Source organism: Haliaeetus albicilla, chromosome 19, assembly GCF_947461875.1.
Source record: "Haliaeetus albicilla chromosome 19, bHalAlb1.1, whole genome shotgun sequence".
In the NCBI taxonomy this organism is placed as follows: Eukaryota; Metazoa; Chordata; class Aves; order Accipitriformes; family Accipitridae; genus Haliaeetus; species Haliaeetus albicilla.
The window spans coordinates 10796749-10815531 of NC_091501.1; the positions used below are offsets into that span (position 1 = coordinate 10796749).

General features: G+C 37.2%; 1 protein-coding gene across 4 annotated transcripts in view; it reads right to left on the reverse strand.

The window, feature by feature from the left end:
* DNM1L (dynamin 1 like) overlaps window positions 1–18783 on the reverse strand; it is a 41837-nt gene that overhangs the window by 22590 nt on the left and 464 nt on the right. For 2 of the 4 annotated variants that reach the window (XM_069807583.1, XM_069807581.1), the window contains exons 2-4: window positions 7653–7800; window positions 1737–1775; window positions 501–547 (exon numbers count right to left, since the gene is read on the reverse strand). In XM_069807583.1, the coding sequence (XP_069663684.1) occupies window positions 501–547; window positions 1737–1775; window positions 7653–7800 (234 nt within the window). The remainder of the gene's footprint in view (window positions 1–500; window positions 548–1736; window positions 1776–7652; window positions 7801–18783) is intronic. The other 2 variants (XM_069807584.1, XM_069807582.1) reach the window with 1 other exon arrangement.

Sequence of the window (18783 nt, forward strand, 5' to 3'; positions counted from 1 at the left end):
CTTTGACTCTCTTATAGAAGTCCTAGGTCATCTCAGTTTCTGCTTCTCCCCCTTCATGAGCATTAGGTTCTTCCCTCCTCTTCAGCGCTTTCTAATAAACCTCTGAAGTAGCCAATTCTTCAGTGGACTGAAATTACTTGTGACTATATACTTCCTTGCCTTTGCAATTTCCATTCTAATTTCTCCAATACACACACACACAAAAAAAACCCCACAACAAAATAACACAAAAAGGATTAAGATAAATAACTTGGCAAAATCAATAACCCACACAACAGACAACCATTGATAAACTTTCTGTCTTGAGTTTAAAAGAATGCTTCCAGAATTTTTCTACTCACAAAAAGCAAAACAGAAAATCCTCAATACTCTGGCATATAGTATAGCAGGTAAAATAACCTCCTTTTTGGGAAAGTCAAGGGAACAGATACAGAATTAAGTATATCTATATATGATAGCATATTTATGACACTGCTACTCTATCAACAGAGTAAACATACCTTATTTTTGGTGTGAAGAAATTTACCCCACTCTTCAGCATCTATCTCTGAAAACAAAGAATTGATACATGAGGAAGAGGAAGCAAATGTACAATGACATTTTTCCAAGAACCTGTTTGTTGAAAACTACAATGCTTTTTTTTCCCCCAAGCAGCAACAGAAAAATTAGTCTGCTTTCTACTGTTAGATGTAGACAGTTCAATACAAATTTATGATTCTGCTTATGATTCTGCCTATTTAAACACTGCATCTCATTACTCTTTTTCATTTGTCTCTCTTACACAAGGTCCACCTTCTTAATTGTGACTGAGCCAATCAGCTATCCTACCATATTTCAGAAATGGTCTAGTCCCTTAAATATCAGCTTGCAACAGAAAACAAAAGAATTATTAGCAATAGCTTAAAAAATCTGAAAAAAATACCAGCTTTTAGCATCTTTTCTTTTACCATGCAAGTAAGATCAAATTACAGCTGAAAGAAAAAGTTAGAAAAACCTGTAGAACCAAAACCAAGCAAACAGAAAATAAGTAAGAATTCTGCATAACAATGAAGTCTTAGGAGAACATGTCTCTTCCCAAATCTGCCAAGGACCGAACATCTTAACTCTTGTCAGTCACCACCGATGTCTGGAATTACTTGGGGGCTATTCAAGAGCAGTCCCAGAAACAGCAAAGGAGGTTTTGTCAATTCCTGTTTTGTAGCGCAGGCAGCAGTTTGAGTAATGCTGCATAATACTCACACTTCCACAACTAGACTTCCCAGCATTAGTCATAAGTTCCATTTCAAATTTTTAGTTTGTGGTCATTTCCTCTCTGCTCCCTGATACAGCAATCTGCTCTAGAAGAAGAGTCTACAAGAAATTTGGCCATTTGGCAAACACACTGGTTACCTATAATCACGTCATCTTTCAAAACATTTTTGCCACTCAAGTTGAATTTCAAGATACTGAGCAATAGAGATTTTTTTAAAGGATTTGGGAATTAAAAGTGCAGGAAATTCTATGAAGCAGCAACAGCACAGAAGAAAAGCAAAAATTATCTCATTCTAACGCAACAAGGTCAGAAAACTAAAAATCAACCAGATCACAAGACTCAGCAAAATAATCAATCAACACAGTAGCCAAAGTGTAAAAGTAAAAGTGTAATCAACAATAAAGTGGCATGAAATGTATGTGGTTTAGTGTATATAAGCATGCACTTTATGTGGAGGGAGGAAAAGCAAGTGGATAAAGGCAACCTTTAGAAAGGTGTCTTGGATTTTTCCATGTAGCAGGGTCTGCAGTTAAAGAGAAACAGCATTGAATGATGTTTAAAATTTTTAATCATATTTAATATAGCATTTTGTTAACTTTCAGTACCAGACTGTATTACAAAGATCACAAATGCATGCAGACAGATGTTCATGCTATTCTACTATTGATGAGAATGTGTAACATATTAACAATAGGCACAGAAATAAGATCTTAACTAAATACTGATAAATGATGCATATTAATCAGATACTCTATACAACAAAGTTTACTTGATGATGACTTTATTATTGCTGTTCATCTAATTCCAACAGCTCACAATATTTTTATCTGAGCACAGAAAAGAGCACCATTAGGTTCTACAAAGCTGAACTTCTTTGGCAAAATATGTTCCTCGTCATTTACTCATGGCAAGAATGACAAAGAGTAAGGAAACATTTTTCATGTCACTGGAAATCGTATTACTGTATGGGAAAGAAATCTTAAGTTTTGTACCAGTCTTTCTAATGCTCAATTAAAAAAAACTCATTATGGCAGTTCTGAGACAGATTTGAGAAGAGACAACATTAGCTATCATCCTTCTCAACTTTTAACTTTCTGAAAATATTTATGGAAATCCCATTACAAAAAAGAAAAACCTTTTTATTGAAGGGTTGATGAGCTTACAACTCTGTATTTTTACGTGATGCTAGCACAGCACTATGGAAATGCAAGAATCAAACAAACCGGTGAAGACGTTTGGCACATGCCTGTTTGGCACAAAAGGCAAGTAGCACAGCAACAATCAATTCAGTTTGGAAAGCCTCATACATCTGGGGAGTTATTTTAATGTCTTGCTTAGGTGGGTAAGTCAAAGTTTTATCATCAGTGGAAATACATTGATTTAGATGGAGTGGATCCATTAAGATAACAAATTTTTAAAACCAACTGCTTTTATCCTTACTGTTCTGCAGGCACATGAGCTATGAAGAAACCATTGTTAGGAGGCAGGTTTTGTTTGTCTTGGTTAGTAAAGAGGCAAAATTACATACCAGTCTCCAAAATAATTGCAAAATGATAGGGCTTATTAATTCCAGGTTATTAAACAGTTTTAGTTTATTTACAGTTCAGAGGAAATAAAGCAAAATGCACATACAGGAAGAAACTACAGTATCTTCAAGATTGTATTGCTCATCCTTCCCCTCTTAAAAATTGAATCTAAGGAAGTAAACACAGGCATAAAGCCAAGAAGAAAAAGATACAGCAAGGTACTGCCACCATTACATGTGAAAGGTATGGACCAAGCACTCTGCTGTTATGTCCCTCCTAAGGAGATGATGTCCTCCTAGGACACACTGTTTTAGCCTTAAATTACTGAGTTTGTGCTGGCATAGGAATTTCCAGCTAGGTACTAGGCTTAGTTCTATGTATAAAGAAATGTCTTGGTTTAGTATAATCTATTAACTTTTTAAAATACATATTAAAAAAGATGCATTCTAGTCAGAGGCATTGCATTTTAACTTGTTAACATCTACAGATCAAAGGAGACTGAAAACTTTTTAAGCTTTAACAAGCTACAAGTTTTCTTTGCTATATATAACACAAGATTGAAGCCACGATAAATGGCTTAGTCCTAACCTCAGTCTTGGTGCACATAAAAAAAAAAAAGAAAAAAGTTAAGGAATAAATGCAGGCTCCTGATATGTACAGAAAATCTCATCTGGTCCAAGTATAAGCTTTTAGAAGTTTCATTTTATACAGGAGATGAACTCTTGCCCCACTCTTCAGAGGAAGTCTGTACTGACACTCCTTTAATATTTGAGAAAAATTTCCCAATAGCTCTAATTTAATGCAAAGGAGATTTTAGGAAAGGAGGAGGGATTTGCATTACTCAAAATGCAAGGACAATCAAGACAAGGAGAAAATATTTTAATTAGCCTACATTCAACAACCCAATGTTCTGGTTTACATGTAGAACATTTTTTTTATCACTAGTTGCACTGGTAAATCAGTCTTCCCCTGGTTATGTTACTTTCTGGAAGCTTTTCAGACAAAACTTTCAGGTGAATTAATCTCCTGATTATACTCAAGATTCCATGCTAGATAAAAGTGTGTACAAATGACATTTTGGTAATTATAAAATTATTACAGATTGTAAGAAATTATTAAAACAGCAGCCATTAAGAAAAAACAGACCCTGCCTTTCAAAAAAACATCTCCTGAATAAAGCAACAGTCTGCTTGCTTTTCTAGCTTTTCATATCTTGGAGTGAGACCTGAAAACTTTAATTGATATACTGGGCAACTAGACATGATTATGTTCTTTTTCTCAGGACTGTTAACCCCTATACTGCAATGCTCCTTTAAGAAGTTCAAATACAGTACAATGCTAACTGACTTCAGTCATTCATGTATCTCTCCTCCCTTCATAAAGCAGTAGAAATGTTCTTCATAGACAATGGAAACACAAAGAAGTTGTTCAGTCATAAAAGACTACCACCACAGAGCATTTCTTGCAGCAGGGCAACGAGACCTTCCCAAATACTAAAAAGGATAAAAATCAGCAAAGCATGAAGAATCTTAACTGTTTTCCTAGCTTTCTAGTTCCCATACCTTCACAGCTCTTGGACCCAGTAGACTACCATCTGAACTCTCTTCCCCCCCCCCCCCCCCCCATCGCCTCATCCTTTCCTAGGTCTCTAAATAAAATAAGTAATAAAAAAAAAATCCAACTTGTGAAAAAAACACGTGCACATCTTCCAATCCCTTCTGTATGTTGTACCATTTTTTCCACCCTTGACGCTAACTAGATGGCAAGCTCTTTTGAGTGAAAGCTCTTTTTCTCTTGTGCTTCTACAGAGCGAAGTACAATCAAGCAGTCCACACTGTTTGGGAGCTAGGGGTAAGAGATTCCTATCTGAAGTAGAGCACAAAAAGCTGACAAAACAGTGTTGATTTAGCAAGCAACTGATCTGTATTAATTATTCCTGTGTTCCATATCAATTCTATCTGTTCAGAACAATGTTCAGGTTCCTATTCTGGACCAAAAAAAGAACCTATAAACATTTACTAATTGACCATTCATACATTTCCTCCTCTTCTCCATTTCCTAACAAATGGATAAGCTACCACAATAGGTCTTAGCTACAAGACCAATTTAATAATTCACGAGACCAGGCCCAGTTCTCTCGTAAACACTGCTTCTCTTGCAGTTTGATAAGAGAACCCCACAGTGTGGTATCACCACATCAAACATACCATATGTGCTACTATATGTCCCATGTAGCCACTAGAGGCTAACAATAAACAACAAAAGCATAATAAGAACATTTCCTTCACACCAAACCATACACCTCTGAAGAATATATGTACCAGTCTGAAATACCATGTTATGAAAATACAGCACTTCTTATTTAATGGAAAATTAATCTCTCTGCTGGTTTTTGATTACCTTGAATTATTGCAGTGACCACAGTACAAGGGTATCACATAGCTCATCAGTGACTTTGAGGAACAGGAGAGATGATCTTTAAAGTTTCATGTTAGAAAATCAGAAGTTAGTTCAAGTGTCTGGCTGCAATTCTTTCTCAACAGTCTTTCCCAATGTGCTCCCAAGACTAAAATAAAAAATTAAAAAAAAAAAATCCAAAACAAAAAAAAAACCCAAACCAACCAAACAAAAACCCTAAATTGATATGAACTGATACTCTTTGGCAGCTCACATGCATCAGAAGATGTCAAAATTAAGCTGTTGAAGAGACACAATTTTTTCCTTCATAGTCATAAAGACAAGGCAATTTGTAATACTAGTACATATCTAGACCAAGCATTAGGATGGATAATGTAACAAATCATAAAACAAACCACAAAACAAAGAGGCAGTTGCATAAAAGTATCTGTGAACACAGAGAGTTCATTACCAGCACACTCAGAAACCAGCATGCTGAGACTGATATTCTCTTGTCCAATATTCAATTTATAAAGAAGAAACCCCTCATCTGGAGAAAATCCTTTTCTGCAAGACTATGGATAGATTTACCTCTGGGAAATCCCAAACACGTATCCAACCCTACCTCAACATCCAACTCATAACAAACAAAAATATGACCTGTAATAGTATAGTAACTTATTACAATGTCAGACAGCATAGCCAGGATAAGAGGTTGCCATCTTTTTTCCTTCCAAGCTACTTGATCCCATCTTCTCAGATATAACACCACAATCTATACGTATGGTAAACAAGATCAGTGACAAAACCAGACCGCAATTTGCCTGAATTTTAGAGGTAGAAGAGAGGCACTTCAAACACAACTGGTAAGTCATAAAGGTTTGTCTGTTCTTACCAAAAAAGCCCACGTCTCTCTCAAAGGAACATCAAGAAGAGATTATAACATGTACATCTTACATACTGATTTCCCGCCCCAAAGATCTAAATGGGCCTTATAAATATTAATTTAGCCCAACATCCTTATGCAATAATATCATTATCCCATTTTAAATTTAAAATCTGAATCCCCAGATCAAATGCAACCCACAACAGAAAGGCTCTGCCCTGACTCAGAATACTCTAATTACAAAACCATCTTTTATACCTGTAAAGTTGCAGAGCAAAACAAAATCATATTTTATCCCACAACTCAGAATCAAGGCATTCTGAAAAGTACCAGAAACTATACACTACACAATGTAAGTAACATAAAACCACACTTAGAGATCAAATGTGCCACTTCTAAGAGGTTGCCCAGAGACTCTCGAGTTCTCCACCCTTGGACGTTTCCAAGACCCAGCTGGATAAAGCCCCAAGCAACCTGGTCTTGTGTTCATAGTTAGCCCTTTTTTGAGGAGGAGGTTGGACTAGGGACCTCCTGAGATCATTTCCAATCTGAATTGTCCTACAACCTCTCACAATCCAGCACACCCTAGATCGCACACTAAAAGTTCTTAATCGTTATGAACCCAAATTGTGCTCTCTGCTTGCGGCAATAATGAAAATTGGAGCTTAAACCTTTCAAACTGCACAATATTAGTAACTGTTCTTCAGAAACCAAAGGCTACAAATATTACATGAAAACGAATACTGTGAAGAACTTTTTTGATACCTTGACTTACTATTGCTAATAAATTCCAAAAAGTCTGAACACAATGAGAATTAATAATTATAGCCCCAAGTTTATCACACCATCAAAAGCCTGTGTACTTTTTACTGTCTACATCAAAAAGCTAAGATTTATCTTATGATCAGAAGGTGGCTATGCCCCTGCTTCTCTTTCATAAGATCAAGAGCACTAGTTAGTATAGAATGAGCGTTTAAACTCCCAAGGGGCAACTGAAATTGCTTTCTTGATCTGCCAAAGGATAATATAGTAACAATAGGCAAGACACAAGCTTCAAACTAGACAGCTTCAGAACATTTAAAGTGTTGCTTTTGATGTGCATGGAACCTCTCAGCGCAGCCCAGTAAGGCAGCATCTGTAAGCTACAAAATGTGCCCATTAAATTGTTTGCATCTACTACAAGTTTGTTTTCATTTCTCTGTCACATACTCATCCTCTCAAGGCAAAACCTTATTTATACAGCAAAAGGGGAGGGGAAGAAAAGCACACACAAGAAAATCATGTTTTCTATACTCCAAACAATCATCATAAGTGAAATGCTTTCTTTGGCCTGCTTTTCTCAAAAGCATTTCCTAAGAACAAACAGGAAAACTTAAAACGTTAAAGATATTTTGAATATCCAAAAGATTTTGACTTCATGACATTTGCTAAATGGACAGAACAGATGTGATAACAGCTGTGTTTTCTTCCAAGTAAATTTTAAAAAGCACACGCAAGTTTTAAGATTACAACTGATTTTTCAGTCAAATGAACAAGAAAGATTAAAAGTCTCTTTCCTACAAGGCAAAACACACTCCTGGATCACACTTACCATTTTCATCTCCAGCTGTTTTCCGACCATCCTCTGGGGAAACATGCACCAGCTGCAGAATAAGGGGTCTCCGGGTGACAACTCCAGTACCTCGTGGGAGCAGATCCCTCCCCACAAGACTTTCCAACACAGAACTCTTTCCACTGCTCTGAAAATTGGAATACAGCTACATGATTTTCTTAAACATCAAAATGCTGTAATATTTTAGTTTTAGCTTGCTTTCATCACTCCTGCAAACAGTGCTCTATTCTGTCCTCTGCTATTCAGTACCTGAAGGAGCATCTGATAGACTCAGAAAAATTAGTATCCTATTTAACATTTTCTACCCCAAATATTAATCTCTCCAGAAACAGTTTTGGAAAAGAAAAAATTATTTTTCTTTATAATGCTCAGAAGCAAATTCTGTGTCTTCTACATCTTGCAATAACACTTCACTCTGTAGACTAAGGAATTTAACATTCTGTTAGTATTCATATGGCCAGCTCATGTTAATACTAACAGAAGCATTATACGAAAAGATATAACTATGTACACTTGAGTACATTAAGCTATTACAATCTTATATTCCTTTCAGTTTGGGGGGGTGTATAATGTATTATATAAGCTTCATAAGTGCAGACATTGTTTTATACTCTAAATATATTAAAAACCCCATTGTTTTATACTTTCTCCCAATCTGTGTGTTTGTGTATATATATAAGTATTTACAACTGAATTGACTGCAAACATCTGTCTATTGTGAAATACTTAAAGGTTGTGGAATTACAAATTTGCTTTGAGAGTCCACATTTAAAATGTTGTCCTGTTGCACCTCTGTATAAAATGCAGAATTGGGCTACATGGTCCAATAAGCAGCTGTGAACACATGGGTTTTATGGTAGTAGTCTTGAATCACTCTTGTTAAAACTAACAATAAACAACAGACCCAGATATGTCAATGTAATACTTTGAAAGTCTGACTGATAAGATTTTGGCTTTTTAATAGAACTGTATTAAACTCTGCCAGTTTTCTGCAGCTGGGAAGTCAACATGAGCATGCCATGAGAAAACCTACTCTGACAATCATTGCCATCAGCTAGGAAATGTTTCTATATTAATGCTACCACCAAACAATTATCTTAAAAAAAAAAAAAAAACAACAAAACAAAAACCCCCAAAACCACCACCAGATTCTTCTGACAGCTAGAATGTGCATTACTGCTATAAAACCTCAATTCAGCTTAGCAGTTCTGAAAGAACAGATTCAAGACTTCAAGTAAATCATAAAATGAGTACATAACCTAGCATAACATGAAATAAAAGCAGTGTTGAATATCTTTTAAATATCATACCTTTAGTGACATCTTAGGTGACTTTTCTAAAAATGAGAAACAGATCAGCAGAGATCAAGCAACACAACACTATCAGACAGCACATTTCTATGAGTGCAGTAAGACAAGACAGGAACATATCATATGAGAGCATTTGAACCTATTAAAGTAGGACTTGTATGCAGAAGCACATAATAAATATTAAAAAACAAGTCCAAACCCCTAGAAAGCTCCAACAATTGACAACAAATTAAAGCTTTCTTTTCTTCTAACACTTTACTGTAAAACTATGCTTTATGGCACAAAAAAATGCTGTTTTATCAACAATATCATTTGTCTCAATAGGTGAATAACAAACCAATGCAGATTTTGTATATTTTTCAAAATAAATCTAAGTCAAATTTGACAGCAGTGATGTCAACTGTCTAGAAAAAGTAGGGAGAAGGACAGGGTCACATCAGGGTCACATGAAACAAAGATAGCCTTATTAAGATTTTTTGCTTCAAAAGACTCCCATAGAAAGTAATGAATAATTTCCTTCTTCAACTGACCTTCTCCAATCAACTTTGGGCACCTTCCATGCAAGGAGCTTATGACAGGACATTGGGCACTGAAATCTTACCAAAGAGTAACTGAAGAACAATCTGGCCAAAGCACAAACTAGGTCTGGAAGCCTCCCCGAGAGAGCTTCCATTGTAGAATACTTCTGAAGAATTACTGATATTACAGAATGTGAAAAAAATGTAAATTTCAGAATGACAAACAACAAACCACTTCTTAACAAACTTCATAATTTAAAACAAGTGGAATGCCTGCTCAAAAAAGATGAGACATGGTGAAGGTTCATCAGCTGCACTGGGGGGGGGGGGAACAAAGCCACCAAGGTTTAATTTATTAAAAATCTCTTTAACATCTCTTGAGCAAGATTTCTTACACGTGGGTAGAATGATCACTCAGTCTTGAAGGGCTGGAGGTGAGACTTAGGTGAAGTGGCTTCTCCTGAACATATAATCCAAGAAGAGGAGGGACAGTAATAAATAGCCAGTCCTTACCAAGAACCTCATCAAGACAGGAAATCAAAATCCATGGGACAAACTGCTGCACGCTACTGCTCATTGTTTGGTCTTTCCAAAAGAGTGGTATTGCAGGAAGTTGAGACGGGCACACACCAACCTACATATGGAACTAAAACGCTACGCCTTACACCACTCCCACAGTTATCTTTGGATGTAGAACGAACGATCTGGATCCTTTGCAAATGTGAAGTCATACATTAGATGAGAGACTACAGTACTCCAAGCATCAGGAAATTTGTTTCAAATTGCATTACATTCCCTTATTAAAGCAATCTGTTCTTGAAACATAATACAGTATCTAATGATGCACTCCTTAATCTGGGCCCCATACACGTCTATTACCAAGAACTGTCTGGGAACGCGGTAAAGAAAGCAGTAAACACAAAGCTGACCTTTTTCTGCCAGTGGGGCAAAGTGAGAGATATGGGTCTGTGCAGAGTACAAATTCCGTTCAGCCCGTCCTTCATAAAACAGACAGAGAGACTAATACTGATGACCAAAGGTACCACAGAATTTTTAGGAGTAAGTCTGCAACAGCATCATGCTTGTTTTGTCATCTCATTGGAACGCTCGTCATGATTTTAAGCATGGACTGAAACCCATAAACTCATTTAATGACAGGTCCAGAAAAGCATTAACAAATTCTAACCTTTTGTGGCAGATCAGTCAGGCTTTCCTCTGGACCCTAATACCTGATCCTAATTTGAAATATCCAAAAGCAGTGATATCTAGAGGAACTTTATATAGATTGCTCAGAAAAAAAAGGGCAGATACAGGAACATCTTACTGTCTGTTGCTTCTTTAACCGTTGTGTCAAACTTCCATTGCTGAATGTTGAGCACTCTGCTCTGTTAGCCATCAGCTCCACAGATAAGCACCTGAGTTTGATGGATGGTAAAACCATTTTTTCCAGAAGTACTAAGATGAGATGATGCACACAGGGACTTAAATATTTTGTTTCAATACACACTGACAGTATACATGATGTTAATCTTATCAGCTTTCTTACTTCCTCCTTACCGGTTATATTTTCATCATTGTCAACATCATCTTCAGGTTAATCTAAAACAATCAAGGATGAAGGGCAGAATAATAGGGAAATGATTGTGTACTTACTCTCACAAATTAAAAAGCTGAAATCTGTAAGAACTGTGATCCACTCCAAAAAGCCAGCATCTCTACTGTTTAACAGTCCTAATGATCTTGCTTCTGCCTCCCTATCCTTCATTTCTTCTTTACTTGTCCCTGCATATTTCAACTGTGTGCAGTTCTTAAGTATCAAAAGGCATCTGCTCCCATCCATTACACTAATTCTTATGAGAAAATCTGGTTTGCAACCTGCTGCTAACCACATTTTTCAAGAATTCAAAGCAGCAGACAGCAGTGCATGACTTTATAACTGTCCAGCTTCATTAACAGCAGGAGATGTTACTTTCAAAAACACTTCAGATTTGTTGACAAGCCAAATGGAAGAGACTCTGTATTAAAAATTTTGAAGTAACACTATGCACAACCGTTCATATTCATCCCAAACATTTACTTCACTGGCTTGCTTATTCTTTTTCCAAGTCCTCATTAGCATTCCTAATTTTAAAAGACTTGCGCCCTATACCCAACAGCATGCAAAGATGCTTTCTCCATATCCAAAAGAGAACCCTGACACAAATCCTCTTCCACTATTGATAGTTACCTTCCACTTTGAGCACCATCTATAGGTACAAAGGCCCAGGAGACCCTGCGGGTGAAGACCAAGGCAAAGATAGCACCAAGTGCCCCAGCCTTGTCCATATTCACTGTCATTAAATCACCTGTCACGGTCAGCAGCAAGCCCGTATTTCCCTCGTTTCTCTTTTTTCTGCTTTAACTGCTGATGCAGTGCTGGAAGTTCTTCTTGTTGCATTTGATGTCCCTTACCAGTTTCAACTTTACTGGAATGTTGCCTTTCTTAATACCATCTCTGCATATGCAGGCAGTATTTTTATATCCTTGAGCAAACTTGTCCTCACTTCTACCTCCTGCATGAGTCTTCTGCGCTGACGCTCAGTCGTGAGTTCCCTCCACACTGCTCTCCTCACATGTCTACTCACTTTCCTGAGCATCTGTATGGACTAGTGTTTTGTGCTCCAATGAGGTTGTCCTTAAAGGCATACCAGGTCTCTTGAGCTTCACTGTCCTGTAACTCACTGGATACCACCAGTTAGCTCAGTAAATAAGCCAAAGTCTGCTCTTATTCTTATGAAGTCCATGCAGCAAGAAGGCAATAAACACAAGACTCACCTGGAGTCTCACTGATGCACGAGAACCATGAGATTTTTTACAGTCATTTCTCAGACTGTTGATTGTTGCGTATTTCAAGTACTATTAAAATGATAATGGACTTGTATCAGCTGCAGCAAATTTCAAGTCGTCTTACAAGAATCTGCTGCCTTCCTTCTGTCTACCTTCAGACTTCATAATCACTTTGTGAAGCCAATGTAAAAGAAATCATCTGTGGGAAAAACCTTTAAGGAAACATGTCCAATAAAATACTGGGGAACTTCCAACAAGAAAATTGGCTGAAAGGGGTGTAAACTTTCTTCATTGCTTTTGATAGGACAAACTGATAAATTTTTTATTATCTGATCAAATAGGAGAAAACTGCCAAGAGCTCCTGCAACACAATACAGATTTACTACAGGACAGCACAAGAAAATGGAGAGGCGGTGATATCTGTATTCCCTATGACTTTTGTAGTGGCACAACAATAACAAACACTTGAGAATGACAATAAGGAACTACGAAGTAGGAGAGATTTCTCAGGGAGACATAATAATTCCTGAAGAATTCTCTTAAGAAAAGCAATGCATCTACTTTGACGCCTGAGGCAGAATGGTGGCAATTTTGCAGTTTCTGCCATACAAGAATTATAAAAGCCCTGCTGGCTATATCATGCTCTTAGCAATATATACATATATGGTTTACTAAATTTTAATTCTATTATTGGGAAATACAAGCTAATGCATTTTTGCTGGGATCTCATCCACAGGAATATTACCCAGATAGGTGCTTTGAAAAGAAGTTCTCTGCAGTAGCTATCCTGGAAGAATTCAGCGTGTTATAACCAAAGAGCAGCAAGATTTTTTTTCTTTCCTTGTTTTGCAAACATGAATTATTCTGAAATAAAAGGTCAGCACATATGCAATTCCAGAGCAGTTCCACAAGGGAACTGCTTTGGTTAGAATAGGTATTGTGGCAAATTTTCCTATGTGAACTAGAGACAACCCAAGCTAGGCTGGTTCTAAACAGCCAACAAATTTTAAGATGTACTTACTAATCAGAAGAGAATTTTGAAGTTATAAGCAGGCCCAATGAATTACTTTTAAGACATTCTTTGAAACAGAATTATACTTCTAGAAAGATGCAGAAGAGCTAACAGGCTGATCCCAACTTGAGAAAGCAGTGAAACCAGCATAATGCACTCATGGCTGTTGCAAAATACATTTTATCTTTGAAAGATCTTGTCCGGATTACAAGACTGTTGTTCCTGCAGGCCATTCCCCAGCAGAGCGCTTTCCTGAATCAGTCAGGAAGAAACTGGAAGCCACAGGAACTCCCTCCACAACAGGCAGTTTATGTACAAGTAGTAAGGAAAGCCAGAATTTGCACAGCTCAGTCAAAATTTTTCAGGTATCCTGTATTTACACCGTATCTAAATGTAGATACATGCCAACCAACAGCAAATAGATAAAAGATTTGCAGACATATTCTTTCTCAATACATCAATTCCCAAAGTCCTCCAATAATTCACGTAATAAATACCTCATGTAATCAGAATCAACGAGTACAGAATTTCTCTAAGTTAGATCATGGAACTGCGGTATCTGAAGATCTACATTTCAAAGCCATGTAAGACTGACCTTACATAGTATTGCTTGTACTACTATATTCATTATTTTTCAGTAAAATGAATCAAAAACAAAGCCAATTTGTATCTTCAAATTAAAAAAAAAAGTTATAAGCAACAGAGATTGAAAAAAAAAAAAATCCAGAGAAACCCAGTCAATCTTCTGGCTACAACACGAACAAATCTTTTCCAAAAACTACACAGCCATTTTCTCTCCAGATTCTGAAACACATTCACCAGGGCTGTCTGCTGTAACACTCTTCCTCTTAATTTTCCTGAAAAGATGTTTCCTTTGCACTGTCCCCTGCGGACAAGATACAAGAACCATCCGTTCTAATTAAAATACAAGTTTTCCAAGAAAAACAATTGCCAATCACAAGATGAACAGGACCCTGGCAGCAAGAATACAAAACTAGTGAGGGGAATAAAAAAAACAAAACCAAAAAAAAAAACTTCACTGACATCCGTCTACCACTGTGCATTCTCTCCACACTTGCAAACAATAAAATCAGTATCTTCATTTAAAAGATGCTTAATATTGCTTTCGTATTACAATCTATAGAGATTAAAGGCAGGATTACAGTTATTAGACCTATAATTTTATTTTAATTCATATAAAGTCTGAACATAGACATAGTGAAAATGCGATCCTTCCAGTCATAGAAGCCTTCAGGACCTAAAAAGTATAGCTGCTCAGAAACTGAGAGGGCACATCAGAGAAAAGAAACGGTACAACAGCAAATGTTGTTTGCACTATGCAACTTTAACAGCAAAATTTATATTATGTCTGGTAAATGTAAACAGCTAATTAACGTCAGCCTCGCTTTGGTGCTTGTCTGAAACAGACACCAGAAGAGTCAGGGCATGATTTGGCAGGAGAAAAGGATGGCAAAAAGGAAAACAGTTGCACCCAAAAACAGATACAGTGAATGTCAGGTATCAAAGCAAACAAAAAAACAAACCAGGAAGTAAGTTTGCAAAACATTTGGGAGAAAAACCAAGCTCTCCCCAGCCAGCACAGCCAGCACTGAAGCTATGCTCTAGTTACGTCCCCTTTTACAAGTGTAGATACAAATGCCTTTTTGCACCTGCTTGAAAACCCGGGAAAGATCCCTGGACCAAATAAAAAACCCCAAGAGCGGAGGGAGGAAGACATTCCTGAGTTAAGCTTGGCATGGAGTTTTCCTAGTTGCTTGGTATAAGCTGGAGTTTCCTTCACCCAAAACTGGGTTTTTGCCAACGCAACGTAGGATACATTGAATAAAATGAATAAGCTGAAGTGGCTTGAATTTCTGTTCCCCTGACCTTCCCTGACAGGGAAAGGTCACAGAAGCTCTGTAGAGCATGTGAAGTTTAAGACCACAATGCCAGTCTCTCTCAAACCAGATGTTTTGATAGAGCATCCACTGGATTCCTCTCCTCATCTCAGTAGCCAGGACTGTACATCAGCTTCCCATTGCTGTCAGCTTCTTAACAGGCAAATTACCATCCTAATTGTTTAGCCTAACAGAATATATAGTTATACATATTCAAATGCTCAGGCTATCTGTTATCTCAGATCAAGAAACCTTCCTCCTTGGCAACAAAAATTGGTTTAAGTGTTGAAATATCAAACATGATACCTATTCCAAACAGCAAAAAGATAAATAAATGTATTGCTCATCTGTGAGCCAGTCACAGAGGCTAGCAAAACAGCTCTTTCAGATAGAAACATCCAACAGAACAGTCTATGTTAAATATTGTAAACTACACCTTCCCATTTAAAATCCCAAAATAGCATTAACAGAAGACCGAGCAAAAGTACTATATAAACATACGCCTGAAAGGTCATTTAAAAATCTCACTGTGAATTTCGTTAGTTGCTAGATCAATTTCACCATGATGTCTCTACTAGAATCAACACTACCAAGTGCAAATAAAGCCCACAACTTGTTTTTATAATGTCAGTATTGGAAGAACTTTGCTACAAAACTGACACTAAAGTTTGTATATAGCTAGGTCAATGACTTCTAAAAACCCAAAACAGATTCCAAGAATTAATGACCTGAAAAAAATAAAGGCAATTCATTTTTACATATCCCTTGGCAAAGATTTTGTTTGTTGTTTTTTTAAAATTTATTCTAAAATTCATGCCCACTTCCGTAGTGTAGATATTTCATTTTTGTGATAGCATCTGTGTGCCCGTAACATACAAAAGGCCATAACTAACCAAATTTCTTTTCTTCCCCTTGCCTCCTTTTATTATAGTTTGAATGTGTTTGGTTGAGGCACTTCAATACCACCTTGTTATCCCTTACAAGTACGGATCACAAAGCATTTGTATAAAACACATCAGAAGGTTGGGTATTACAGTATTATTGAACAAATATTGTTTATAGAGTATTCCTAGCCTGGACATTTTTTTGCACTTCAGTAATACATTTCTAAAAATGGAACTGAAATACTGAATTGGGGAAAAAAAATAGAACACATATCTGGGAATGGCAAAAAAACCCTGCAATAGTGATGAAATGCTGGCAGTCTGAGGGTGTGCTCTGAGTTTTACCAGCAGGAGAGTCTTCAATTTTCTGAATAGACCCTGTACTAGGATACAGAAATAACTTACACAGTATTTATGTAGAGAATGAGAAGGAATTCTCGTATGACAGAGTCTCAGGAACACCACTAGAAGTGCAAGAGGCCATCTAAATGTGTAAAGTTTACTGAGAAATATTTTGTAATTAGTACCAAAATCCATCTAGAAAGAGGAAAAATTGAGACACTTCAATTGCTCAGAACACAAGGTTGGTAGGAAATGAATCCCAAAACAACACAGGGGGCCAAAGGGGACATGGGAAACAGAGAACATTCAAAGCTAAATTAAGGATTATAAGCAGTTTCTAGTTCTACATGCTCCAGAAAAGAAAGAATTAACTTGATGCACAGAAGTAGAAATAAATGTGAACTGAAGAAAGGCACAAGCACAAAACAATAAAAGGGTAGAGAAGAAATACAGAAGACAGATGAGAAAAATAAATAGCAAAAACTACTTTAAAAACCATTTTTCTTCTCCTTGCTGAATATGTAGAAAGGTCATTTAGGAAAAGCAATAAGCAAACTGGAAGGAAAAAAAAAAGCATAAATCAATTAACAGAGAATTACAGAAATCTTAACTGGTAGCATTTGTTGCCTAGAAAGAAAAATGGAGGTGCAAATTTCAAAATCATTTGTGAATATTATTCAAAGAAAGAAAGTAAAGACTGCATATGCCAGCAGGCTACAAACAAAACCGTGTGAACAAACTTAAAGGCCACATAGCACTTAACCAAAAATATCTCAAGAAACAAGATTATTTCAAGGCACATTTCAAAAAACCACGGAATCAAGCTACCAGCAGCAAAACTATCAGATCTAAGGCCATATTTGAGACATCTCCAGAAATCTGGTCTACAATAAACTAACTTCAAATGAATAAAATAATAAAATTTTATTTAATTTTTTTTAAAACTAATTGCATAAAATAACCATCTACAGAATTACCGTGTCAGTAAAGACAATTATTCCTTCCAACAACCCTGACTAAAAACAAAACAAAAAAACCCAAGATACAGCTTGCTAGACATTTTGCTATATATTTTCCTTAACTCTGTAAAGGACTTTGTTTCGGCATGCTAGGAAATATCACGCTAATTCAAGGGTTTTTATGAATATACTGAATACAGCACTGAATGGATATTAATACTGATGGACAGACTATTGAGTCAAATGCATGTCAATACTGTCTTAACTCTCAGTACCTACTGTACACGCTTATTAAAAGTTAACTAGGACAAAGTTGTTTAAAAGGATGATAATTAAAAATGCCACTTCAATGCATTTCATAAAATGAAACTGAAAAAAATATTGATTTTACGCAGAAAAATGCCACACCTCTGCCTTGCACTTTCTGTTGCAGAACTAAACTAAACGGGGGGAATACCCAGCTTACTTATATGATTTTTAATGTAAAGGAGATTAAATGTCTTCATAAAGCGATGGACTCCTGTCAGCTACAAAAGTGCCTAATATAGCTTACCAGTGCAAAATCTCTCCCACCCAATTCAAGTATTTTAGATCTATTTTATAAAATGGCTGATATAAAGTCAATTAATCTATCTGATTTATATTGGTAAAACAGAACGACAGACGGCTGCCTCTCAGCCAGATCGACACTGTAGTTGCCTTTGAGCAAACCTATTCCATGCTTCAGCAATGCACAAGCTTTAAACGTAGAGATTGCGTTTTAAGGCATATAATGAAATCCCGGACTGCAGAGTCCTTGGTATTACTGTCTCAGGTAGGCATGCTATTATCAAGTAACATCACACGCTCAATACACACTGTTAATTTCACAGAAACAAAACCAGAGAGATCCATTAACTCCAAAGCTTTAGTTGCGTTTCACGTTTCATTTTCAATACCCTTAAGACTGCTGCAGTTCTGGTCACGCATGTTCTGCTCCCAAAAGTTGTGCTGAAGAACGGCGTCCCATTTGAACGGATCTAAAAGGGTCTGAGCTCTATCTTCGAGCCCAGCGGCAACATTATCGGGCTGAGACACACACGTTGCGACTGCTACAGCCGACAAAGGCTGCCTTCGCCCCTCACCTTCGCTCCCCATCCTCCGCCAAGACAAAGAGGTCCAAACCGGCAGGAGAACTCGCAGCGAGGCGAAACGCTCCACGCCTTCAAGACGCCGTTCCGCTACCACATCCCTTTTATTCGCGGCGGTAGTCAGAGAGGGGAAGCCAACCCGACCGGCGATGGCGGTCACGCTGAAGCACAGGGCCGGGCAGCGGGCCCACGGTGCCACCCGCATCCCCGGTGTGGGGGGCCGACGTGGGG